Genomic DNA, 27,688 nt, shown 5'->3' on the forward strand with positions numbered 1-27,688 from the left:
GTGGGCAAAAAAGAGTCCGCTTTATGGCATATTTGGTTTATCCAAATCAGTTTTAGAGCTGGAATCATTAAAGAGAGATCCAGCCTAGAAATAAAGAGAGCGAGAGCAATTAAACAGTGGAAGAAGTTCCCCTCCGGAGGTTGTGGCTGCTCCATGCCATTGGGGCTCTCTTTCAGGATCTCCCCCCCCCCAATGACTTCTTGTCCTTCAGGGAATAGTTTTATAATCTCATTTTTCAGGGTTTCCCAAGCATTTCCTGCCTGAGCAGGGGGTTGGACTAGAAGACCTCCGAGGTCCCTTCCTACTCTGTGATTCTCTTATTTTGAGGAAACCGCCCCGCCCTCTTTTAGGATTTTCCATCCATGGAATTCCTGAATTTCCTGAAGTCTCTCTTCGTTTGTTGAAGTCGATTCTCTCACAATCTAAGACGGTACAGGTAGTCCTCGACCTACGACTACAATTGAGCCCCAGATTTCGGTTGCTAGGTGAGACAGCTGTTAAGTGAATTTTGCCCCATTTTACGGTCATGAAACATTGGGTCACAAAACGTCTCCAAGAAACCAACCAAGCTCAGAGAGCACCAAGGACCCCACAGTCCTTCTCCTCCTTCTCTCCACGTAACCCACTTCCTCCTAGCACTGATGATGTTCCCTAGTTGGGTCATGAAATGTCTGCAAAGAAACCACCAAGCTCAGAGGATACCAAGGACCCCACAGTTCAACCCTGAGCTGCAAATATTCTCTTTTATCGGTACTTGGCTGTACCATACATTTGGTAGATGTTTTTCTGTCGATTGGCCAACTTTCTATTTTGCTGATTTATTTTGTATTGTGCTATTTAATGTTCGTTCCGTTTCACTTTATCATCTGCCACCCAGACTCATTTCAGAGTCAAACCATGCTAAAACCGAATCAATCAAATTTAGGGTGTTATCTATCCTTCTAGAGCTTTTTCATTGCAGGGTTCTTAATTTTAATACCGAGTGTTTACTTTCAGTTTGAAGCTCCCTTTAGTTTAAAACCTAGTATTTCATCAGTATTTTTTTGTATTTGTTTTTGATTTGTAAGTTTAGTTTAGTTTAGTTTAGTTTATTTAGATTTTTATACCGCCCTTCTCCCGAAGGACTCAGGGCGGTTCACAGCCAAAATAAAACAGTACAAATATACATAATAAAAACAATTATAAAAATCTTATTAAATATCAGGCCAGATTAAAACTATTAAAACCATAAAACCCCAAATAATTAAATCAGAATATTAAAAACTGCTAAAAATTTCTATGCCAGTCCTGCGCGAATAAATAGGTAGGTCTTCAACTCGCGGCGAAAGGTCCGAAGGTAAGGAGGTCGGAGTGAATTATTCTTGAAGATGAAAAGGAATAAAGTTTGTGTCTATTGCCTAAAGAACTAGGAGTGAGCTATTTAAGAAAATCTGGAAAACAGACCAGGGATCAGATATTACAAAGAACATTAAGACATCAACTATAAGTTATTTAAAAGTTCAAATTGCCCTTTTTTAAAAAAAATTATGAGCAACTTGCAAACTAACTCTTGAGTTATATGATATACCAGCACCATCTAATGGATAGCAGAAGAATGAGGATAGAATTATAATTCCAGCCAAGTAGCCCCCTCAAAATTAGATGCGGAGGGGGAAACTCAGATCTGAATGAGAAGCATTTCAAGATATTTGAAAAATAAGGAAAGAAAGCGCGATCAGAAAACCGAAGAAAAACTGATCGCTCGAGGCATCAAATAATAAGCAATTATGACCTTATTATTAGTACCTTAGAATTCTTAGAATTCTTGATGAAGGTATCTTGTCTTTTATGTACACTGAGAGCATTTGCACAAAGACAAATTCCTTGTGCGTCCAATCACGCTTGGCCAATAAAAAATTCTATTCTATTAAAATTGCAATGTATTTTTTTCTAAACGATGCCTTGCAACTTTTAGTTGTAGGTGTTCGACTTACAAACTTTTGTTTTTTTACTTTATTGGTATTACAATCATTTGTTTAGCCATTGTTTGAAGTTACAACAGCACTGGAGGAAAAAAGATTAAAACTCCTCATAATTACAGTCTTTCCAGCATGGTCTCATGATCAAAATTTGGACAAAATTTGACAATTGACGTGTATTTACGACAGCTGATGGAGTCACGTGAGCCCCATTTCTGACCTTCCCGGCTGGCTTCTGACAAGCAAAGCCAATGGAAGAAGCTTGAATCGCTTAACAACGGTGTGATTCGCTTAACAACTGTGACAAAAAAAAAGCTGTCTTGCTTATCAACGGAAATTCTGGCTCCAGTTTTGGCCTGAGTTGAGGCCTACCTATTTATTTATCTAGCATTGAATTTTAGAACATCAAAGTAGCTTCAGATTGTTTGTCAGCCTATTTGTCAGGGGTTGGAATCCAACCATTTTATGTTAATTTTATTGGCTACTGACATATTCGCAAAATATAACAAATCCCAAGTAATTTGCAAGGTTTTTCAATCCAGAAAACCATAAATTCTGTCTAGATTTCATGTTTTTTTTCCTCATGAATCACGTACGTGCTCCAATCTCAGCAGAGCATAGTTCCCTGAATAAAACTGTGCTGCAAAATCATTTTTCTACACTAATGAACACAAGGAAAGGCTTTTTTTTAAAAAAAAAAAACACTTGCTCATCGTTTTATGACTTTTGATTTTGTTTTTCCTTTTCTAATTTGTAAGCTTGGCCTTGTCAGAAGAATAATTTGGGGTTCCAACTCCAAGAATAAACAAAAATGAGATCCAGACAGCTGTGAGGAAAAACGAAATATTTATTCCTAAAAACAAAACAATTTGCTTTAAGAGTAGGTGGCAGAGAAATGGGGTAAACAGCAGATTTTTATAGGGGGAGCTTGCCTAAATGTGTCGAGGGTGACACTTAAGGGTGTGGGTGTGTGTATGTAGGTATGTTTATTCTTGTGAACATGCAGTTCCTCTGAGAGACTTAATTTAATTAACTCTGTATCCTTTGATATGTGGATTAGGTCTGAGTAACTTATTTGGGGGGATTTGAAGAAGTTTGCTAATTTTAGGGTTGATTAAATTGGTTTCAGCTTGACGGTCAGTTATCTAGCGGAGACACCGATTCTCAAACCATTGTGGATTCTGTTAATATTTTAGGGGAAACAGTGTAAAGAATAAAATATATTTGGATGTGACGCTTCTCACCTCCTTCTGTGCTTTACATAATTACATCTTCCCAGTCAAAGATCGGACAACATGGTATTGAGAGTGAGGTGTTAAGGCATTCCGTGAAAATGTCAAGAAAATAAAAGTTGACACGCCTGTCAGGATGTCTTCTTGATTCCCTCTGAATATTTATGGCCGCGCTTTTATTGAGAAATCGATAACGCGATATCTTGTTTAGCATATTTATAGCGGGAGCTCTCCACAAGCAAGCGATTATAATGTCTTTTTACAAAGCCAGGAATTCTGTGTTAACCCGTATTGAGCAACATAATTAAAATTCTTATAATTCCCGTGACGCTTCCATCTATATTTGGGGTCTTGCCATATCAGGGAAACAATTCCGTTACCATGGAAACTAATTTACTCCGCGATTGTTTCGCTTCTAAACATAGCAAAAGTATTTGCAAATCTGCCTCTGCGTTCCGGCTTGAAATTCTCAATAGTTGTGCACCGTGGAAGCTTTTGAGCTGACAAAATGAGGAGAGATAAAATGCATCCGCTTTTGATTCCTGGAAACAGTTAGAAACGTTGCTGGGTTATTTGACAACTAATGATGAAATGCTTGACCTACAGATGCAACCAAACCATTTCCAGATTATGGGAGAACTAAGAATAATTACCTGGAGGGACTCTAAATGTACAGAGTCCAAGCTCAGGCTAGCCAAGCTGGGTTATGGCTTTCATCCTGGACTGGATCTTGGATGAGGAGCTGCTTGTTCTAATCCTACCATTCTGCCTTTGTTAGCTGTCAAACTTTGCTGCAGGGAGTTTCGTAATATCCTGTCTTGAATGGGTTTCTGCCTGCAGTATTTGCTTTGCTTATGAATGGAGCCATCTAGGTAGTTGCCTTCCTCTTTCAATAAGCTCTTTATCTCCTTAAGTGCTGGCATCTGCTGTGGGCTATTAAGAAAGACCAGGGGTTGCTTTCTGCCTCTAAAAACATGTTTCCCCATTTCTCCTTTGAGGAAATATAATATTTAACCTTTTTAAAAAATATTTCCCAAAATATTTCTTTCTTCTGGGGGAGGGGCTTCCTTTTATTCTAATCAATAAATAAAATCGAAGGACACCATGAAAGCCATTTTAACCCTGGTTCTGCCCCTCCTTCTCCTACACAAGTGGACACATCATATCATCTATTAATGGATGGTTTGACCAGGCTAAAATCAGGATAAAATACAATTAATATGCATTAGACTTAAAGCTTGTATTTCGTTCAGGAATTCAATGCAGCGTATGTAGTGGCTCCCTTTTTTTACCTTTTCCCAGAACAACAACCTGGATTATTAAAAATTACAGTTTGGAGTAAGGCTTACTGAAAATTCAGCCATTGTGGTTCTTTAATCATGGTTAATGGCACAGCATGAATGCTCCAAAGTGGCTTTTCAATAAGCTATTATTTAAAACACCCTGCTTAAAAGTGAGACAATTTTGTACAGATCAACTAAAAGAAAGCAGAATGTTATGGTTTTTAAAAGAGCCATTCTGACTTTTGGGAGCCTGTAGCTCCCTCTGGTGTTCTTGTCTTGCAATATGACTTTTCAAAGTTTATTGAGAAATCGACAAAATATACACCAGGCAATGTTTTAAATCATGTACTGTAGACTGCAAGTTTCCTGGAAATAGAATGGACTTTTCTAATTGTAATTTTACCGCTAAATCTGTTTTTATTTTCCAAGCTGAAAGGTTTGATTCTTTATTAAAAGGGAAGTTTTCTCCCAATGGTGAAATTCAAATTTTTTTACTACCGGTTCTGTGGGCATGGCTTGGTGGGCATGGTGTGGCTTGGTGGGCGTGGCAGGGGAAGGCTACTGCAAAATCTCCATTCCCACCCCACTCTGGGGCCAGCCAGAGGTAGTATTTGCCGCTTATCTGAACTACTCAAAATTTCCGCTACCAGTTCGCCAGAAGCTGTCAGAACCTGCTGAATTTCTCACTTATTGTGCTGGGTTCTAGGAATGTAATATTGTTAGTTTTCACATACATCCAACTAATTTATTTAGATTATGTAGATTACATAGAGTTACTAGAATTCTTCTAGTAATTCACTTAACAACTGTGGCAAGAAAGAAATGGGGCAAAACTGACTTAACCACTGTCTGGTTTTGCAATGGAAATTTAAGCTAAATTGTAGTCATAATTCAAGGACTTTCTGTGTAAGGAAAGGCACCAGAGTCTGTCGGTCCATCCATTTAACAACTGCAGTGATTCACTTAACCCTAGTAAGAAAGGCCATCAAATGGGGGCAAAACACTTAACAACTGTCTCACTTAGCAAGAGAAATTTTGTGGTCATAAAGCAAGGATAGATAGATAGATAGAAATAGTATTTATTTCTTAGCCCACCTTGTTTCCAGCAAGCTCAGAGAGGCAGAGATATTTCTTCTTGCCTTAACTAATTCTACAAATTTGTGTGTGTGTATACACACATCTATCTATCTATCTATCTATCTATCTATCTATCTATCTATCTATCTATCTATCTATCTATCTATCTGATTCTCTCTATCATCCATCCATCCATCCATCCATCCATCCATCCACTTATCTACTATCTATCTCCGGTATCTGTCTGTCTGTCTGTCTGTCTGTCTGTCTGCCTATCTATCTATCTATCTTAGGTTGTTGGTTTGGGGTCCGAGCTTGGCAATTTGGTTTCAAACATTTCATCACCATTCGAGGAGACATTATCAGTGCATTTTGAGTTGTGCTCGTCTGTCAAAACACAGGTCTTTAAATACCTTTTTTATGAGATTCAAACACATTTCATAGGTATAGGTATAGGTGTGTGTGTGTGTGTATTTCTTTTGAAAGCGAGCATCAGAATTTATTTTGTGTGCCAGTGTGTTCACAGAAAAAAAAAGTGACAATAAAGGTTATCTTACCCTAAAAGTGTGTGTGGCCCCACATCAAATAATAAATGCACAAATGAAGAGGAAATCCAGTCTCCCCAGTCTTCTTCCTGGATTAACTGGAGGTTGCTTGTTGAAACACAACCGGAGCCATAACGATACGTTGCACAGATTGAACTGTGTTGGTAAAATGATGATAAAAGACTGGGAACATTTTCTCTGCTGGTATTTATTTGCATCCCAGGAAAAGCGATGCCCACGTGCTGAGACCTGTTAAGAATTTTTTTAAGTGTTAACATAACCCAAGATCTCAAGTTCTTCCCTCTGCACTTCAGTGCAAGTGGTTTAATTTGAAAATGCTGCCAGGTGGCTGGCAGAGGGTGGCTGGCAAAGATACACAGAGAAGCAGGTTTGTGCACCTTGGGGGGAAAACACACCCGTGTTTAGGGTGGAAGAGCAGAAGGAAAACACCTGGAATTCCACCTGGAGAAATTTAATTCAGGTAAAGCATTCCACATCTGGTTGTAAAAAGAAGTATCAGATCTTTGGATCCAGGCATGGAGCATAGTGAGCCAGGTTGGTGCAATGCTTAAGCCAACATGAGCTCTAAGCCAACTTTAGTCGGCTGGGTGTCCTTAGGCCAGCCACACATTCTCAGCCCTGGGAGGGAGGCAATGGCAAACCACTTCTTGAAAAATGGTTTCAGAAAGAAAACTGCAGGGATTTGTCCAAGCAGTTGCTGGGAGTCAGCAGATACACCCTACCTGTGTTAAGATAACATGGGAATATGTTATTTTAACGCAGATTTAGAGATTAGACAACCATTTGTAGGGTTTCCTGCCTAAGCAGGGGGTTGGACTAGAAGACCTCTAAGGTCCCTTCCAACTCTGTTGTTCTAAATTGTAAATGTTGAAACCCTCCCAGCCAGAAAGAAACTGGCTGAAAAACAGAGCTAACGGGACTATCAAAAATTCATATCGAGACTGTAAAGATGAGCGGCTCAAGGTTGACTCAGCCTTCCGTCCTTCCAAGGTGGGTAAAATGAGGACCCAGATTGTTGTGGGGTGCATAGGCTGACTCTGTAAACCGCTTAGAGAGGGTTGTAAAAGGAAAGTGGAGCGGTATATAAGTCTAAGTGCTGTTGCTATTACATTTAGTCCTTGACTTACAACAGTTTTTAGTGACTTTTTGAAGTTACAACGGCACTGAAAAGTGACTTATGACCGTTTTTCACACTTATGACCATTGCAGCATCTCTACTGTCATGTGATCAAGATTCAGATGCTTGGCGACTGACTCACATTTGTGACGGTTGCAGTGTCCCCCGGGGGTCACGTGATCCCCTTTTGCGACCACCTGTCCAGCAAAGTCCACGGGGAAGTGGACGGGTTCACTTAACGACCTGTTACCCACTTAACAACTGCAGCAAGAAAAGTCATGAAACGAGGAAAAACGCAGCTGTCTCACTTAACAAGATAAATTTTGGGTTCAATGGTGGTTGTAAGTCGAGGACAAGTAAAGTTTTGTGTGACTGTGGGGGTGGGGGGAGAGAAAGGGGGGGGAACCTGCCAAGCAGGGTAAGGCAGTCGTGTGAACCCAGGGGGAAAAAGAAAATAAACTGGAGATGCAGGTAATGCATGCTGGAGGAAGCCAGACTGAGAGATCTCCTTCCATCACTTCTTTTGCAAAGTCAAAAAACCCGCCTTTGCAACCCGCCCCTGAGCCACGCCCTCTCTTTCTAGGCTCCACCTCGGATTGGCCGAGAGGGGAAGACTCTCGGCGCCCCCCTCCGCTGTTCGTAAAGTGGTTCGGTCCGAGCCAGAGCCGCGCCCCCGAAGGGCTTTAAACCCCGCCCTCCCCTCTCTTTTCCAATCGCGGGACGTTTCCTCGGTCCAACGAGCCTTCCCATTGGCCGGCGGGTCCCCAAAGGGAGCCCCACCACTGAGAAAGAGGTGAAGTGGGGGGTGCGAGGCGGAGGGGAAGGACTCAGCAGCTTTCTCTCAGCCTCTGCGCCCGGGTGAGGCGTTCTCCTGTCAGGGGGGCGGGGACAGGAGGGCGCAGGCGCGGCAGGGCGGGGCGGGTGCGCGAGGGGAGCGGCGGAGTGGGCGGAAGCGTCTCGCGACGGCCGCGGGGGCTGCCGGGAGAGGCCGGAAGCGGCGCTGTTGCCGCGGCGGCGGCGGTGGCGGCGGCGGGTCCAAGATGGCGGTGCAGGAGTCGGCGGCGCAGCTCTCCATGACGCTGAAGGTGCAGGAATACCCCACGCTGAAGGTGGGTCGCCCGGCCCCGCCCCCTCCCTCCCCCTCCTCAGGGGACCCTCCCTCCTCACGATCTCCTCGAGCCCCTTCCCCGGCCAGGGCGGATCTGCCGGCCTTTGTGGGGAAGGGAGGGCGAGGCTGCTTCCTCCAGGCCCGGAGGGGAAAGGGAGGAGGGGCGCCGCCCTGGAGGGTCTTTTGAGGGGTCTTTCGGCTTCCTTCTCCTTCAGCAGATCTTCCCCCGCCCCCTCCCCAGAGGTAACACAGAACGGGCCTCCTGATGCTCCCCACAGCAACCACAACAACCCTGTGAGGTGGGCTGAGAGGAAGAGAAAAGGGCCCAAAGACCCTCCAGCTGAAAGGGTGGGGGGCAGAACTCGCCCTGACAAACCCCTTCCCTCCCCAGGCGACTGAGTCCTCGACCTACGACCATCAGGGAGCGGCCCCCCCCCCTCCCCCAGGCCTCCATTGCTCAGCGAGACGTTTCTTCAGTGGAGATTTTGCCCCGTTTTTTACGATCTTTCTGGCTGCGGCTGCTAAGTGAGTCGCGGCACAGAGTCACACGGTCGTTAAGTGAATCTGGTTCTCTCCTCTTCCCCTTGACTTTGCTTCTCGTGGGAAGGTCGCCAGAGGGGATCCCGATCACGTGACATTGTGTCCGTCATAAATACGAGTCGGTGGCCAAGGGGTCCGAACTTGGATCATGGGGGACCACAGGGGATGCTGCGACGGTCGTTAAGCGTGAAAAAGGGTCATCACTTTTTTCAAGGATGTAACTTCAAATGGTCACTAAATGAACTGTTGTAAGTCGAGGAGTATCTGTACTCCTTTTATTTATTTGTTTATTTAGTTATAAAATTTACTGGCCGCCCATCTTACCATCGGGTGGTAACTCTGGGAGGCTTGTAGAGACATCTAAACCGAAACAAAAAAAGTTAAAAATAAACATTAATGCTCATATTACGAAATAATGAATTACAGGTAAGCCTTAACTTACAACAGTTCATTTAGTGGTCATTCGAAGTTACAACAGCGCTGAACAAAGTGATTTAAGACCATTTTTCACACTTATGACCGTTGCAGAACCCTGTGGTCACGTGATCAAAATTCAGATCCTTGGCAACCGAGTCATAACAATCCCAGGGCCACGTGGTCCCGTTTTGCGACCTGACAAGCAAAATCAACAGGGAAGCCGGATTCACTTAGCAACCAGGTGACTAAGGTATCACTTCTGGTGATTCACTTAACTGCAAAATGGGACAAAACTCAATTAGCAACAAAAATTGGGGCTCAGTTACAGTGGTAAGGTGAGGACTACCTGTAGTTGACTTTGACACAGTGCTCTTAGACTTGGCCGTGTAATACTTTGAGTCACTGATGGCCGCCTAGGCTGGTTCCTGCAGTTTCCTTGGCAAGGTTTCAGAAGTGGCTTGCCATTGCCTCCTTCCCAGGGCTGAGAGAGTGTGACTGGCCCACCTTGCTGGCTTCATGCGGAAGGCGGGACTACAGCTCTCAGTCTTCTGGCCTCTAGCTTGGTGCCTTAACCACATAGATCACACAATCATAGCGCTGGAAGGGGCTTCAGAGGTCTTCTAGTCCAACCCTCTGCTCAAGCAGGAGACCGTATACCATTGTGGACAAATGATTGTCCAGCCCCCCTGTCTTAAAACCTCAAATGATGGAGCACCCACAACTTCTGGAAGCAAGCTGTTTCACTGGTCAATGTAATTACAGTATAATATTTGAAAAGGGGCTTCAGAGGTCTTCTAGTCCAGCCCCCTGCTCAAGCATGAGATCCTGACCTAGACCATTTCAGACAAATGATGGTGCAGTCTCTCCTTAAAAACCTCCAGTGATGGAGCATCCACAACTCCAGGAGGCAAACTGGTTCCATCAATTAATTGTTCTAACTGTCAGAAAAATTCCCTTTACTTCTAGGTTAGATCATCTTTTAACACGCTTCCACCCATTGCTCCTTGTCCTGCCCTCTGGTGCTTTGGAGAATAAGTCGATCCTGTTTAAGTACTTGGAAAACAGCTGTCCTGTCACTTCCGGCCTTTCCCTTCAATAGGCCAGGCATTCCTAATTCCCTCAGCCATTCACAAGGTGGTTTAGCTCCCCCAGGTCTCTTCTCTGCAGGCTTTCCAGGGTCTTGACATCTTTTTTATATCAGGGTGACCAAAACTGGACTCAAGAGTTTTAAGTGTGGCCTCACCAGCGCTGTGAGAAGCACCAACCTGGCTCTCTGCGTAGCCCTGCCATAGGTTAAGCTCTGAGACGTTGCATCTCCTGGGTGAAGGGATGGCATTTTTCTTGGGTGGAAAGAACTTCCAGAGTGGAATTCCAGGATACAGCAGCCTCCCTCCCCCACCTCTGTCATTTTTCAGATTGGATGAAATTCTAGACCAAGATTGATAGGGGATTGCCTGGCCTGAAAAGCTCTTTGGGGCCTTTCCTTCATGTTTTTATGGAAAGGGAATCAAATCCCAAGTGCCCCAAATCACCTGGGAATCTCTCCTCAGCTGAGTGAGTGCCTTGAGGCTCTGAAATTACTGCTCTGGAAACCATTAGCGCCTCTGCTGGGGGTCAGGTTTCTGAAGCTGATAGTTCACATGATAATGATGGGATTTCTGCAGTCCAGTAGCCTTCACCTTCCAAGGTCGATTTTAATAATATGTTTGACGATTTTAATAATACATTTGACGGCTTCAGAACCACAAAAAAGCCTGCAGAACTAACAGGTGGTGATGGTCCTGCCTTTGAAGGGACATTTTACAGTTGGAGGCCCTCCCCAAAAGCCATGCATAAGATTGAAAGGTCCTTAGGAAGATGGAGAAGCCTTCTAAAACTGTCTGGAGTTGTATGGAATACCCTAACCTACAGTACAAATGTTCAAGATGCAAGCTTTAGGGTTCCAAGGAGTTGAGCTTCGCTTGATTAAAAATGGAATTGTTAGGAATAAAAGCATGAAAGCAGGGAGTCGAGAAAGGAATGAATGATTAAAAAACAACAACAACATATTATTCTAAACCAGGGATCTCCAATTGTGGTCCCTTTAAGACTTGTGGACCTCAACTCCCAGAGTTCCTCAGGCAACAAAGCTGGGAGTTGAAGTCCATAAGTCTTAAAGTTGTCAAGGTTGGAGACCCCTGTTCTAAACCATGTTGCATTTGGGCTCCTTTTCAGCCTACGACCATTCAGGTACATCTAAACTACCAGCCTTCCAATTGAGTAAAAAGCCCACCCTTAGAAGTGGGTGGGATATGGAAGGAAGTGGAGTTTGGGCAGCAGCTGTGTTTGATGGGTGGTGGGGGAGAGAGAGGGATGACTATCTTAATTCCTGCTGATTTGCCTCTTGAAATAATATGAAGCACATTAAACTAATCAAATTCTGCAGAGGCAGGACTAGTTTCTGCCTCCCCAAGCAAAGACAGCTCATACCATCATACCAATTCATAAAACAGCTGGGAAGGATTCATGTCAACAAGTGAAATATGCCAAAGAAATTGCAACTTTTTTGTATTCATATAAAAATTGAAAAAAGCTAATTTCCCCCCACTTAAGCCTATTGCTTCCTTTTTCATTTTTAACTATCCTGTATAGCCTGTTTACTCCACAGTAAATGTGAATAGAAATGTGAAATAGATTTTTAAAGATCTTGATCATTATTATTATTCATAATAATCCAGCAGTGACAGATTTTTAGAATATTGAATGTAGATAAGTATCTTTTTCTTAAGATGATTTGTGGAGGTGAATAATATTTACAATCAGAAATTATCTGTTTCTAATTATTGTGGTCTTTGGAATGAGAATATGAAATTCAGGAAACAAATGACTGAAACCTCTTTGTTTGTTTTTTCTTAATTAAAGTAACATTCCTGTTTATACAAAATGAACTTTCTCTAGGCTACCTTTATTTAGGCATGCAATCAGCCATACTGCAAACATCCCGCTCTACTCAGAAACCCAGGAATACATAAATGTGGTTGTCATACATTTTGTTGGCTTTCTAGTGGCTATATTTACCTTTTAATTTTGATTTTGTGATACGTTACTCTAGGAATTCCGCACATAAGAACTGCCCAGAAATTAGATAATGTAAAAAAGAAAACATGGGGCTTATTTCTGAATTACTAGTGGTAGCCATTAACACTTTGAGTCTTCATTTTCTACAAGAAACAAAACAATCAAAATGGCTCCCAGCATTAATATATTACAGTTAACAAAATTCAAGTATCAGTAGGAAATAAGCAGGTTAAAATAGATTTGCTTTTAAAAAAATCACACAAGTTACATAAGAGTCTTATCCCTATTTCAGTTTTAATGCAGCTGACGGTGAAATACAATTCTTGTGATTTGTGCGATGGAATCCCAAATATTTGAAACATCTCTAAACACTGAATGGTTTCTCTGAAGTGCATAGAAAAGGACATGGATTAGAGTTCCTTTAGCGGGAGGTCTTTGGATGACATTAATTCTAGGGCATTCTTAAGGGATAATACAAAGTGTGTTAAAATCAAATGTTATCCTGCATTACGCCATTATAAAGAAGGGTAATGGAAAGCAATCAATATCTCTGGAAACTGTCAATTTATATTTAGGTGTGCGTGTGTATACACACACACACACAGACAGGTAGACACATACCTACATACATACACCAGGAGCAAGCTTCTTACTTTGACCTCAAGAGTTAATTTGGCTATAAGCAAGCTTATGGATACCATGGGGCTTTTTCAAACATACATACATGGGTTAGTTTTTTAAATAGTTGCCTTCCTTTATTCACCTCCAGCAGTAAGTAACATCATATCTGTGATTTTATGTGTGTGTGTGTGTAAACACACTGGTTAACAGTAATATCTGGATCCCTATGCCCAATTGGCAAATATTTTGCAGGAGAAGTTGTGTCTTCTGATCTAACTGGATCTTTAATCAAGTTTAATATAAAATAATGACGTACAATTCAGTGCAGTTGTGCTTCCATCAAACATTCAAGAATGTGTCTGAACCAGGCCTCTGCCTTGATGTAATATCATCCCATTATGATGCCAAGGCATGCCAGGTTAGATAAACTTCAAAATTCTGATGCATGATGATTATTATTTTTTTATCCTGGGAGAAAGGATCTGGCAGCAGGTATTGCCAGTTGATTGTATTTTGGTATGTGAAGAAGGTTTTTTTTTTAATGTTTCATTTACCCAGGGTATTCATTCAACGGATAGTAAGCGTGTTCCATTTTCAGTTGTGGGAAAACATGACTCATTTTTCCTTATATCTTCAAAAATACTGTTTATATAAAAACATACATTGAGTACCTGGGGGGCGGGGAGGGAGGGTTGCTGTTCCTACCGATTCCCCCACCTTCCCGGTGACATAAATCTGGATTGCTATTTTGATATGTTTTTTAAGCCAGGGAGACTAGATAAGCAGTCGGTTAGTTTTCTCATTTTCTATTATCTGCCAATTACAGATAATAACTGGAATAACTAGAAAACAGGTGCCAGTTCCAAGTCTGCCTCTAATCCTTACTCTTTCCAACGTAAAGAGATGTGTAGTATCTGGGTGAGTGCGAACATAATTACAAGTAACTTGATAACTCTTGAGCTGTTTCTGCTGGAAAGTGGTGTGTATATTAATGCTTTAAAGAAGTCAGTGGAATCTCAATTGTCCATGAAAGATAACAAACCAAGCTCAAGGAAGAGTTTTCTATAAACAACAAAAGGTTGTTTGTTTTTGAAGGTACCTTACGAAACCTTGAACAAACGGTTCCGGGCTGCTCAGAAAAACATTGATCGAGAAACCAGCCACGTGACCATGGTTGTGGCAGAGCTAGAGAAGACCCTGAGCAGCTGTCCAGCTGTGGATTCGGTGGTCAGTCTCCTGGACGGAGTGGTGGAAAAACTCAGCGTCCTGAAACGAAAGGTAATGTCCTCCTGCCACATTTCGTTGCTTGGGCTTTTCAGTTTTTCCAGTTCTGTTTTCATCTGGGAGTTTATTATGTTTTCACTTTCCAAGACAAGAAGAATCGTTGTTTTGGACACAATACAATGTGTCTTTATTGCACATCATCCTGGGGACTGCTCAGGAATCCAGCTCTTCAACTGACAGGAATCCAAGTTCACTCTTTAGTAATAAGAAGCAAGCAATTTGCAATGTGCTGGATCTTAGCTTGAGATCAGAGGTTTCATGTCTGCGAAGGTCCCTGAGTTGACAGGGGTTTTTTGTGGGTTTTTTTTGAAAAAACAAACCTTAAAAAACGTTTTTAACAATAAGCAAAATCTTGCAGGATCTGCAGTGACACTCTTTGCAATTCAGGGTATTTATGTAAACTTCCAATTTTATTTTATTTTTTAGTAAATCACTGTTTATTGGCAGTGCCTATAATAGCAAAAGAATTCCTGCTGGAGGGAACTTCCACGCTAGGGGAACACTTGGACATTCCTCTGGGATTAATCTAGACTGGCATTAATCAGGCATCTTGAGTCTGAAAAACAGCATTTGCAGAACCTCTTTGCTACTTTAAGGAAACGATTGAGGAAGTGTGATGTTATACTCAAAGATGTGTTTTCCTGGGATTGTGTTGTTACTGTGTGAGCCTAGGAGAAGCTGCAGCTTCTTTAAGGTTTTAGCCAGGGTGAACTGAGAGCTTTTTTCCTTTTGTCCTTGGATCTGAAGAACAGCACATCCCTAGGAAAGGCCCCGCAGAAGAAGCATGAAAGTTAACCATTTTGGATTTCCTAGAGAAAACATAGAATCCTGGGCCTGGAAGGGACCTTGGAGATCTTCTAGTCCAACTCCCTGCCCAAGGCAGGAGACCTTAATCCATTCCAGTGATAGAGGCGAAGAGTCCTTTGGTGCTCTCTGAACCTGCTTGTTTTCTTGCAGACATTTCATGACCCTAGCTAGGTAACGTCATCAGTGTTAGTAAAGAGTGACGTTTGTTGTCAATTTAGAAACTGATAGCCAACAGCCTTCCTTACTAGCACTGATGATGTTACCTGCCGCTATCACGGTGGCCCAGCGGTTAGAGTGCAGTGCTGCAGGCTCCTTCTGCTGACTTCTGGCTGCTTGCAATTTGTCAGTTCGAATCTCACCAGGCTCAAGGTTGACTCAGCCTTCCATCCTTCCGAGGTGGGTAAAATGAGGAGCCAGATTGTTGGGGGCAAGAGCTGACTATGTAAAGCTTCTTAGAGAGGGCTGTAGAAGCCCTGTAAAGCAGTATATAAGTCTAAGTCCTATTGCTCTTGCTACCTAGTTAGGGTAATGAAATGTTTGCAAGAAAACAAGCAAGCTCATTTCAAACCTACAAATATTTTCCTTTAGTGATAGAAGCAAAAGTGATTTGAAATCACAGGATTATTTTGCGTCTCTAGAAGATTAAAATGCAATTTCTAATGACTTAATAGTTAAAATAAGTGTGGATTTATATGTATCTTTCATCAGTCAGAAAGTTCCTCACCCTTTCTGTGCTCACTTTAAGGCAGAACATTCGTTGAAACCCATGAACGTGCCATATTCATTCTGGATTATCCGACAAACAACAGATTTCAAGTGTGAGATGGGGAAGGGTGTATTTGTTTTTCTCCTGCACGGAGGCCCAGGGAGGGTTCTGTGACTGAGGGAATAAGAGAGCAAATGAGCTAAGTTGAAAGGTATTGATCACTCGAGTAATCTGCATTAGGCTAGAATTCTTAGCTTCCCTACGAAATGTTTGCACCTCAAGTGCAGAGCAATTGATTTTTCAAATGCTTTCTTCACTGCTGCAAGCATATGTGTAAAGAAATGCTCACAAAATGAAGGCAGAAACGGCCGGGATGTTCTTCATTTTAGCAGGGTGTCTCGACCATGGCAACTTTAAGATGCGTGGACCCCAACTCCCAGAATTCCCCAGGCAGCCGTGGTGGCTGTGGAATTCTGGGAGTCGAAGTCCACTCCTCTTAGTTGCCAAGGTTGAGAATCCCTGGAGCATTTCTCAATCTATGCTAGATTTCATGCGGGTCATTTGGTGTACAAGTGGACATTGCTCCCTTCACTTTGCAAGCTTACCTGACTGTTTGGAGTCTGGCATAGAAATTTCTATATTCAGATCGGATTGAATGTTTCCTCGTGCAGGCAGTAGAATCCATCCAGGCCGAAGACGAGAGCGCAAAACTATGCAAACGCAGAATCGAGCATCTTAAAGAACACAGTAGTGACCAGCCAGCGGCGGCCAATATGTGGAAGAAAAAACGGATGGACCGAATGATGGTGGAACACCTCCTGCGGTGCGGTTATTACAACACCGCGGTGAAATTAGCCAGACAGAGCGGCATTGAGGTTGGTACTCGGTTCAAAGACCAGCGGTTATGGTCACTTGGCTCTATTACAGGGGTTGGGGGGGTCATGCATGGCCCTTTACAACTTTTGGACTTCAACTCCCAGAATTCCTGAGTTGCTGGCAGTCCTACAAGAGCTATTAGATCTTTTAGTATCTAGATACTAGATGCTGCCTGAAAGCAGCAAGAATCCCTTTCAGGTTTTTTTCTTTAAATGGTTTCTAAGCTCAGGGAAGTTTTTATACCGAACAGCAAGTGCAGAATTCCTATCTCTACCCTGAGATGGGATTGGCGGGAAGTTATAGCTGGCCTATCTTGAAATCCTTTTTAATTTCTTTTTTCGTACACTGTGGTGCTCAGATAACTTAACCAGTTGTTTCACGTTCCTTCTGTACAATTTGTCTTCCTGTATATGAAGCATATTTTGATGTTTGGGTGGAATCAGTTTCTTGGTATTATTTTTAGAATGAGATACTCTGTTCCGTACAGTGAATTTTACTTGTTGATTCAGCTTGCTTCATTGGTTCTGAGCTAATGCTTTCTGTAGCTCAAAATAATCATTTAAGAATACTGGTACAAAATGGGTTTATCGGAAGAGCCCCTTCCACACGGACTCTTACGTGGAATAAGAGATTTTTTTCCCCATAGTTTTTCTTTGAAAGTTGATCTGTTTTGGGTTCAGGATTTCCTCCCCCCCCCCCCCCATGTTCTGTACAGATGTAATACCAAATAACATTTGCAGTAGAACATTTGCCCCGGGCAAATTAATTCTGGGCAGTCGGAAAACAGCTCTTCATTTCCTGTTATGTTTAAACTATTCAGTCAAATGGAATTCTAATGTGCAATTTATAATCTTGGCTTAGTCACTAGAGCTAAAAGAATGCAGGCAGAGGCAATATTTTAGTCCCTGCAGCCGGATGCCATCTCTTAAGTGGGTTATAGATGCATTTGCTGGTTGGAATTGTACAAAGATCACTTGACTTGGATCCCCTGCTCTAAAAGGACTGGAGCCTGAACGGATCTAAGATTTCTTCCTAATGGATGGGAAAACACAGAGGCCTTTGTTTCCCTGACGGCTGCATCTTTTTAATTTTTATCTCTCAAGCCTTTCGAGGAACGCAGCTTGAGGAAACAGGAACCCCTTGGATTTTTGGAAAGATCTTTATCAGCAATAGAGTATTATAATGGAAATCTTGAAAGCCCGTTCAGACAATTCTCCGATTCAACTTATAACTATATAATTAAGACAGAGTTACTCTTGAGTCTTTTTCTCATGTTATCCTTCTCTGGTCCAGGGAATTTTTCCTGCAATGGCCTCGTTTCCTGTCATAAGAATCTTCCTCTGTTTATCACATTTCCACAGCCTCTTAGACACCCCCCATATTTTGTCCCCCCCCCCTCAAATATCTGTGTCCTCCTCTGCCATGAAATGCCCAGAGAGCGATGACCCTGTCTCTTCCGTCCTTCCAAGAAGGGCCGGACATTCAAGACCGACGGCCGAGTAAAGAGATGGTGCGAGGGAGAGCACTGAAAACAGCGCTGTTGTCATTGTAGAAAGGAAAGGGACTAGCTCCTTGCTCCCTGGGAATATCAGGATTATGCAGTTGGGATGTGCCAGGAAGCAATCAACTATAAATTGCAGGAGTTCCTCTTCATGGCCGTTTATTCTTCGTTCCGTGGGAGTCCTCTGGTTCAAGTGGAGAGGTTTTCTCAACCACCTCCATTTGCAGAGCCTAAAAATGGTTTCTGAGCCCACTGATCTGTGAAGATTAACAAATATTATGACACTTAATAATCTAGTATTCAATATTGGAGCTTTCCTTAATCGCCTGCGCTCTTGGGAAATGGGAGCTGTGAAATTTCCTGAAGTCAAAGCTTTGGGTATTTACTCACGAGGTGACCCAAATCTCCAAAAAGTCTTGAGATTTCCAGCCAATTCATGATGGCGTCTCTCCTGTATAACCTTTGAAGGACACCGAGGGTTCTCCTGCCCTCCCCCTCTCACACGCCCTCCGTTTGCCATACTTTGATTTCAACCCTGAGCTACAAATATTCTCCTTTTATCAGTTCTCCGGTTTCTGTTTGGAACAAAAAGTCTTGGGTCCTCTCGTGATGTTTCCGTCAACGTAAGCGACAGAGATTCTCAGGTGAATAACTGTCCTTTCCTGCTTTTCTAGGACTTGGTAAATATTGAGATGTTCCTAACTGCCAAAGAAGTAGAAGAATCTCTGGAAAGGCAAGAAACCATGACTTGTTTAGCTTGGTGTCATGATAACAAGTCTAGGCTCAGGAAAATGAAGGTACACATGCGCTCTTCAAGGTGGCTGGAGAATGAGGGTTTGGTTGGTCATGTGCTTGAATGTGGCAAAATGAGGGGCGATGACAGGTATCAACCAAGGTGTTTCTTCTAGAAGCTTTATATAAAACGGGAGATATAACACTCAAGGATAAGTATTGTGAATGAACTGCTATTATTATGAATCTATTAACTTGTGGGTTATGCTTACTAAATTATAACTAAGAGGAAGATAAATATTTTTAAAAACAGAATGTTCAACGTAAGACTTTTAGTCAAATAGGGTAGTAGGATAATTACTTTGTCAATAAATGTGTTTTCTGTTGAAGAAAATAACGTTCTTCAGCTGGAAGTTAATAACCTAATTCAGGTAGTCCTCAACTTGCAACTGTTCATTTAGTGACCGTCCAAGGGCACTGAAAAAAAAGTGACTTATGAGCATTTTTCAAACCATGCAGCATGCTCCTGGTTACATGCTCAAGATTCGGATGTTTGGCAACTGACTCACATTTATGACGGTTGCAGTATCCTGGGGTCACGTGGTCCAAGCTGTCAGCGGGGAAGCCAGATCCACTTAATAACTGTCTCGCTTAAGAACAGAAATTTTGGGCTCCGTTGTGGTCGTAAATCAGGGAGGAGTCAAAGTTGTATAGCTTCTCCTGCTTGAGCAGACTAGAAGACCTCCAAGGTCCCTTCCAGCTCTCTCTTGATTTCTGACTACCTATACAGAGGGCCAAACCTTACTATTCATTCGCTCTGTGGAGATCCATCTCTCAGCGGCCCCATTAAATTGGTTCTGTGGGTGAGAGGCTGAAGTTGAGAGTGGCTTGCCTTTGGCTCCTTAGGAGAAGTAGGGCAGAGGTGAGATTCAGTCAAAGCGAGCCTTGATTCATGGCTCTTTCTCTCTCTCTCTGTCTCTCTCCACCTCCAAAGCCCACAAGCTCTAAGTCATGTGAGTGGCAAAACCTGCTTTACAAGGACATAATGCAGCTGCGTGTAGGAACCGTAATAACTAATTTCCGCATAAGTGTGAGCCAGTTGCTAAGTGCCCAGATTTTGAACACATGGTCGCATGGGTATTGTGACCGCCAGTACTTTGAGGACGGGCCATAAGTACCACATGTTCAGCGCCGCCATCACAATTTTGGTTAATGAAAGAGTGGACAGTAAGTGAGGACCACCCCCTATATCTGAGAAGAGAGAATTGTAAAGGGATCAGTGTTAAGGAACTAGGTAATTTGAAGTTACTGTTTCAAATAGCTGCCCACCGATAATCCTTATCCATTCAGTCTCACTGTTTGAGTTTTGCTAAGTCGTCAAATAGGCTTTCCTAAAAGATGAATCGGGATTTTTAAAAAAAATAATGTGATAAATAGCTTTAGGAATATCTTAAAAGTAATTTTTGAAGAGGCTTCTGAGAAAATTATTCATTTAATGTATATATATAACAATTCAGATGGAAACTGAACAAAACTAATGTGAACAAATGTGCGAAAATAGAACCTTGTTGTAATAATGTTTTAAAACAAAACTTCTCAATGTAGATATGTAAATATTTTTTTTTTAATAAAGCATTTGGTTATGAAACAGCATATCAAATTTCATAAGTAAATTTAATTGGCATTAACTTTTATATTGGTTCTAAATATATTCAGATGTTCTGCTTTTGAGGTAAGTTGCCCAAATAAAAACAGATAAAATTATAGATCGAGTGTCTAAATCTTGCTATGGCGTGTCTTAAGATTTGTTTCCTTTTTAATTTAGAGTTGTCTGGAATTCAGTCTAAGGATTCAGGAGTTCATAGAACTTATTCGACAGAACAAGAGACTAGATGCTGTCAGGTAGGAGGCAACCTATGTGTACGTAGGAAAGCGAGAATGTAAAGCCATGCCTGAATTGGGCACAGAAAGATTGTTTTTAAAAGATGCTGCGTTATGACACTTCTGCTCTTTCATAATTGTTACCAAATGTAGTTCCGTTTTCTTTAGGAGGAATTTCCATATACATTTGTATAAAAATTTGATAAAAAGATAAAAAGTAACAAAATTAATATAAAGTAAAGAAAGGAAGAGGAAAAAAAGACAAATGCAAAAAGAAAAGATAAAAAGAAATAGAAGAACCTTCCCAGGTTCCTTTGCCACAAATACAGATATGGCACAATTACAAAATTATCTTTTACTTTGTGGTTACAAAAAAAAAAGCTCTTTTCCTATTACCTAATGATTGTATTTTCTAATAGTTTCTTGTCATCAAAACCACAAATCAAAAGTTCGTATTTTTCTTCTGTTTTATGCAAAATGGTTATAAAGGATTTCCAGTCAGCAATAAAGGGAGGGAGGGAAGGATGGAGGAAAGAAGGGAGGAGGGAGGAAGGGAGCGAGGGAAGGAAGAAAGAAAGAAAAAAAGAGAAAAGAGGAAGGGGCATCCATGATCCTCTTCAAAGACCTGGAAGAAGAGTGGGGTCTTTGAGACCCTTGAAACCCCCATCAGAGTGGGAGCCATTTGAATTTTAGGGAGACCCTCATTCCAAATGGCAGGCGCTGCAACAGAGAAGGCAGGCTGCCAGGATCCGAGTAGATGCCATTGTTTATTTGATGGAACCTGGAACTTGCCATCCTGGTCAGATTGAACCGATTGGTCAGATACAATTGGAGACAGACAGTCCTGTGCCATGTCGGAAATCGCTTGGGAAGCAGCTGAAAATAGAACTGCCAATGTAATAATGGTATTGTATAACTCTACGCTGTGATACCGCTGTTCTTGTCATTCTCTCAAAATAGATATTGCGCATGGGGGAGGGGGGATTGCAGAGAAGACCCATAAAAATTGAGGCGACACTATGAACTCTGGAGTTTCTTAGCTTAGAGGGGAAGCAGTAAAGGAAGACGTATCCCAGTGACAACAGTAGTAGAAACTGAAAGAGAGTCACGATCAATAAAAGGAAGTATTTCTTCACTGGGAATTGTGCCATTGGATGTGGTTGAAGCTATCAATTTAGATGGCTTTTAAGAGGGTTGCAAATATTAATGGGGGATTTGATTCTCTTTAGGCCTGTAAACTTGTGAGCTTCCTGAACTCTCTGCTACATTAGATGGCCTTCTGGCCTGATCCAAGTGGACTCTGAGGTTACAGGCATTAGCTATCAAACTTAATGTTGACCCATAAGGGATTAGGCAAGACAGGGGAGTGTGCAAGTCTGTAGCTGAGCAATTTATTTATTTGTTATCTATAACATAATTTACAGGATGTTATAGATTGCTCCAGTCAGCTAACTGAGCAGCCTACAATGTCCCAGTTCAAAATTAGGATTAAGGGATTTCCAATCATCAAAAAACGGAGGGAGAGATGAAAGGAAGGGAGGGAGGGAAGAACGGAAGGAAGGTCAAAAAGCAAAAAGTGTACATTATAACAACATAAAACAGGAGATGTACTCTGAAGAATAAGATCAATTTTATTCTGGAGAATAAAATTAATTCATTTATTAATTCAAGGGGGATATTTACTCACAGAATTCCTAGGACCAACGAGGCTTCCATTTTAAAATGAACAAAACAGACCAGAGCAAAGGATGCTTACGATGGAAACCCCGTTCTCTCCCTTCTTCCATTCCAGACACGCACGGAAACATTTCAGCCAGGCCGAGGGGAGCCAGCTGGACGAAGTGCGGCAGGTGATGGGGATGTTAGCCTTTCCTTCAGATACTCATATCTCCCCTTACAAGGTACGATCTTGTGGGGAGTGGGGGGAAGTGGCAGGTTAATAAGGCTTAAGGTGGTCAGCTGACGAGAGCCGAAGGATGCATTCTGGCCTCCCTCATTAAAACAGAGACCAGCGTTCAATCTGCCGGTGGGTTTTAGCAGATTCTTTGTGTGAGAATTGGTTTTCCACAATGGCCACTGAGAAGTTTGACTATCATCTTCTTATGACTATAACTTTGGCGCTTGATCTTAACGATTCATATTATTTTATTAATGTCCTAGTATGATTTATATTGATTGCTTATTTAGCATCCTATAACTATCCTAAGTGTTGTCTCTTGTGATTTGCAATGAGAATATTTTTATGATTATGATCATGATTTATCATGTATTGCTTGTATGTACACTGAGAACTTCTGCACTGGAGACAAACCCCTTGTCTGTCAATCACACTTGGCCAATAAAGAATTCAATTCAATTCTATTCTATCCCTATTCCTATTCCTATTCCTATTCTCTATATTCTATTCACAATAAAGTGGAGAGTTGTAAGCCTGCTCAGATCTGCATTATACCTGCAATCATCTTGGGCGCTCATACCTGTTTGGATACAGGCAGTCCTTGACTTATGACCACCATTGAGCCCAGAATTTTTGTTGCTAAGTGAAACATTGGTTAAGTGAATTTTGCCCTGTTTTATTACCTTTCTTGATGCAGTTGTTAAGTGAATCACTGCACATGGTAAGTTAGGAGCACGGATGTTAAGTGAATCTGGATTCCCTGTCGACTTTGCTTGTCAGAAGGTCGCAAAAGGGGATCACGTGACTTACTTAACAAATACAATGATTCACTTAACAACTGTGGCAAGATAGACGGTAAAATGGGGCAAACTCACTTAACAGCTGCCTCCTTTAGCAACGTAAATTTTGGGCCCAGTTGTAGCCATAACTCTAGGACTACCCGTACATAATTTATATTGTAATAGTCTGAAGTTGTGCTGACCGTCCCTTCTGCTTTTTGTGTGTTCTCCCCAGGATCTTCTGGACCCTGCTCGGTGGAGGATGCTAATCCAGCAGTTTAGATATGATAACTACAGGTTGCATCAGCTGGGGAATAACTCTGTCTTTACCATAACACTCCAGGCTGGGCTTTCTGCCATAAAAACTCCGTATCCTTCCACACGTATTCTTCGGTCTTCAGAAAAAAGTATGCCATTTTTTTTCCCAAACAGACTGCATCTTTCCTAATACATACTGATAATAGCTGCCTTTAATTCAGACAATCATCCAAGGGAATGCCTTCCGTACTTTTTGCATTTCACCAAAAAACAAAACAAAAAAAACCAGACTAGAATGTGAAAAATATAGCCTTTCGCCTTTGAAATGAATGGGAAGATTAGGTTTCCTTATAATGCACTCGGTCAAAATTCCAAACATTTTTTTTCTTTATATATATTACCCCACTATATATATATCTGTTTCATTTCACATTAGTCCTGGAGTTATCTGTGACAACCTCATCACTTTAAATATTTGTTCTGTTTTTATTATTATTCCTTAACTTGTTTTTAAACAGACAGTGTTATAAAGAGGATGGCACTTCCAAAAACCCCGACTGCCCGGTGTGTAGCAAATCCCTAAATAAGCTGGCTCAGCCGCTGCCAATGGCCCATTGTGCCAACTCTCGGCTAGTCTGCAAGATTTCAGGAGATGTGATGAATGAGAATAACCCCCCTATGATGCTTCCCAACGGATACGTCTACGGATACAATGTAAGTTGTGGCTTACTCAGGCTTTGGTCTGGACTAGCTAGTAAACTCACCACATTTTAATAGAACCGTCTGTAAAATGCTGAAGAAAGGTAATGTTCTGTCCCCTCCCGGCCTCAGCCACGCGAGCTGGCTAAACGAGCCAGTAATTGAGTTCACGGCTGCTATCAGTCCTGACAGGGAATCTGCAGCTGCCTGCCAAAGTCTCCCTTTTATCTTGGGGTTGCCAGGCAACCAGGAAGTCAGCAGTCCAGGCTGAATGTTCAGCTCACTTCTCCGAGTCAAAGAGTTCAGCTCAATTTTTGCTCGTCACGGAGCAGAAGAGCAGCCAGGACTGCTTTTATACTCTATGGGGTGTGGCTCCATGACTCAGCACTTCCTAGGCCTGCCCCACCCCTGCTTCTGTTGTTCCCGCCTCTCCTGCCTACGAAACCTAGGGTCCAGCCAGGCCTGATTGCCATCAGCTGGGTCTGGGTTGCGTGGCCTGTGGGGGGAGGAAAAAGTCAGGGGACGGAGGCCTTGTTATCTCCTCCACCTGGCCTGCTTCTGGCTCCTGGAGCTGAGCCAGGGAAGCTGGTGCTCCAGAGGTAAGTCTTGACGGCCCTTCCCCCTCACTTTCCGAGTCACTTTCTGGCAGGGGGCCCGGCTCGGGGGGCGCAGACACAACAGGTAAGAAGCTGTGTCCTGACATGTAGCCCTCCACTTACAACTGTTCATTTAGTGACCGAAGTTAAAAAAAAAGTGTTTTAGGACCATTTTTCACACTTACAGCCGTTGCAACATCCCTGTGGACATGTGATCAAAATCCAGATGTTTGGCAACTGACTCCTATTTATGAAGGTTGCAGCGTCCCGGGGTTACGCGATCCCCTTTTGCAACCTTCTGACAGTAGGGAAGCCAGATTCACTTAATGAACGTGTGATTCACTTAAGAGCCATGGCACGGAAGGTTGTAAAATGGGGCAAAACTCACTTATCTGTCGTGGTTAGCAGGAGAAATTTTGGCAACCGTCGCGGTCGTAAGACGGGGACGGTGTATCTTTCTCTTTCTGATCTTTCTCCTGTGTTTTGTTCCAGTCCTTGCTTTCTGTTCGTCAGGATGACAGAGTCGTTTGCCCGAGAACCAAAGAGGTCTTCAGTTTCTCCCAAGCCGAGAAAGTCTACATTATGTAAACCCCTCTCACGCGCAAATGAAGTGCCACTGGATTTTGACACAATTAATTCTAGCCGTGCCCTGTAAAAAGATCGCGGGAGTACGTGTGGCAAAGAAAAAGCTTTGACTCGGGAGGGACGGGGTGGGGTGGGAAATCGAGACTTCGTTGGTGGCAGTTTTTTTCCGTGCGACCAAAGATCCGTGAGCAAAAGCATAACACACTCTGAGAAAAGCGAGGAAGTGCGACTAAAGTTTAAAAAAAAAAAAAGGTTGCACTCGGAGGGAACAAATTTTGAATGTTTGGATTTTTGTAACCACGATTGGATTTTGTTTTTTTTCCCCTCAAATACTCATCCGGCGGAAGCAGCTTACTCAAAACAGATCTAAATAAGGTTAGATCTCAAAGGGTGGGGGGGACAGTTCTCACTCGAGTTTTGCGTATCCCCTCTTTCTACTTGTGTGTGAAATATTGTATGACTCGAAGGGACTCAATATGCAAACCTATAATAGACGCATCAGAGGGCTGGTTTCAGCTTCCCGATGTGTGTCAGTCCTGAGCCCTCCGGGACACGCGTGCTGCACATGCCTTTCCCCTTCCGATGTGTGGTTGTGTCACCGTGAGCCACACCAACTGGAAGCACGTGCCCAGCTGTGCAAAAACACTGTTAGCAAACACTTATGTTTGGTACCGTCTTTCACACAGCCTTTAAAAGACGGCCAGTCCTTGGAATCGATGCTGGGTGGATGCTAACACAAGATAGAAAAGGAAATGAAGGGTTTGTTGTCGTCTCTAAAACTCTACAATTCAGTTTTTCTCAAGCGTGGGAACTGGCTGGGAAATTCTGAGAGTTGAAGTCCACCTATCTTCCAGTTCCAACACTTGAGAAATTCTGTCCTAGATAATTTTAAGAATCTTTTAAAAACACAGAACTGGTAACATTGGAGCCACCATGTGCCACTCGTCCGTCTGTCCTCCTTCCAGTTGACCAATAGTGTTAAGGGCCTTTCGTTTATTAGTTACTATGCGCATAGGATTCAAATATCAAAAACCATTTAGTGCTACTGCCTTATTTTCTTGCTTTTGAGAATGTATTCACATGAAGAAAAAAAAATCAGCTGTTAACCTTAAGTGTTGGGGAAGTTTTGAAGAAGATGCCTTGCAGGAGAATTATGTAATTTTAGGGTATTGGGAAGAGAGAAGGTTAGTTCAATTTTTAACCGCTACCAATCACATCCTTCTCATCCTCCAGACACACCCCCATTGTAGTAGAGACAAAAACCATACCATAGACTTTGTATTTAGCCTTTATTTTTGCATGTTGATGTTGATTAGCTAATAAAGACATTGCTCATAAGCTTTGTTTCTGCTCATTGGTTAAAATAGAAGGGTCTTAATGTGCTTTAAAAACCAAATGGTTAGTAAGCTAATTTTTTTTTCCTGCAAAAAAAAAAAAATTACTGGAGTTCAATCAAAAACTGGTTTTGACAAGTAGCGGGCCCTTTTAAATTTTCCTTAATCATTTTCTGAAAGAAAATACTATATTATGAAGATTTTTGTAATTGCATAAGTAGAGAAATAACACACATTTAGGTCTTAAGGTACTTTGACTTAGAGGTAAACAACTGGGCGAGATACAAGACCTTGCAATAATTTAATATAAAATGAACTAATAAAAGGATAGGCTATTCACAGACTTAATTATATTTAAGCCTCAATGGTACTTTAGACATGATACTTTTCAAATTATCTTTTCTTGAGTTCAGTGTACTAATAATCCTCAAATGGAGTCTTCCATCTCCAAATTTTATTCAGGGCCTTGATTTAATGTTCCTATTTATCATAGATGAGTGGTGCTTGAAAAATAGAGCACATGTGATGAAGAATAAGTACTTTCGAAGCCGTTTTGATGTCTCCCATGAGACAATGCACAATTTCACTTATTTAAAAGTATAGTACATTCAGAAGCAGAAACAAAAATGTGCCTGTGCCTGTTTAACAAAATGAATGAACCTGAGGCCTCCTCCAAATAAATTCCTCTCCTTTTTCAGGGCTTTAAGGCATATTCCGGCCCTCCTTGTTTCTGTAGCCACTGCTGGGTGTTCCCTGGAGGCCATCTCCATGGTTCTC

At 42.1% G+C, this 27,688-nt stretch overlaps 1 protein-coding gene across 2 annotated transcripts; it reads left to right on the forward strand.

Annotated features, from left to right (window-relative positions):
- Nucleotides 1–8,182: 8,182 nt before the first annotated feature.
- MAEA (macrophage erythroblast attacher, E3 ubiquitin ligase) lies at nucleotides 8,183–26,915 on the forward strand. 2 transcript variants are annotated; one of them, XM_058184977.1, is made up of 9 exons: nucleotides 8,183–8,342; nucleotides 14,072–14,254; nucleotides 16,445–16,648; nucleotides 18,825–18,947; nucleotides 20,708–20,784; nucleotides 22,556–22,664; nucleotides 23,675–23,808; nucleotides 24,216–24,411; nucleotides 25,485–26,915. In XM_058184977.1, exons 1-9 carry the CDS (start codon nucleotides 8,274–8,276, stop codon nucleotides 25,578–25,580), a joined length of 1,191 nt encoding a protein of 396 aa, XP_058040960.1. In that variant the 5' UTR covers nucleotides 8,183–8,273; the 3' UTR covers nucleotides 25,581–26,915. The 2 variants fall into 2 exon arrangements, with proteins under 2 accessions (XP_058040960.1, XP_058040961.1); XM_058184978.1 differs by lacking the exon at nucleotides 8,183–8,342 and adding an exon at nucleotides 13,872–13,894.
- The last annotated feature ends 773 nt before the right edge of the window (nucleotides 26,916–27,688 follow it).

This window comes from Ahaetulla prasina, chromosome 5 (genome assembly GCF_028640845.1).
Source record: "Ahaetulla prasina isolate Xishuangbanna chromosome 5, ASM2864084v1, whole genome shotgun sequence".
Lineage (NCBI taxonomy): Eukaryota > Metazoa > Chordata > Lepidosauria > Squamata > Colubridae > Ahaetulla > Ahaetulla prasina.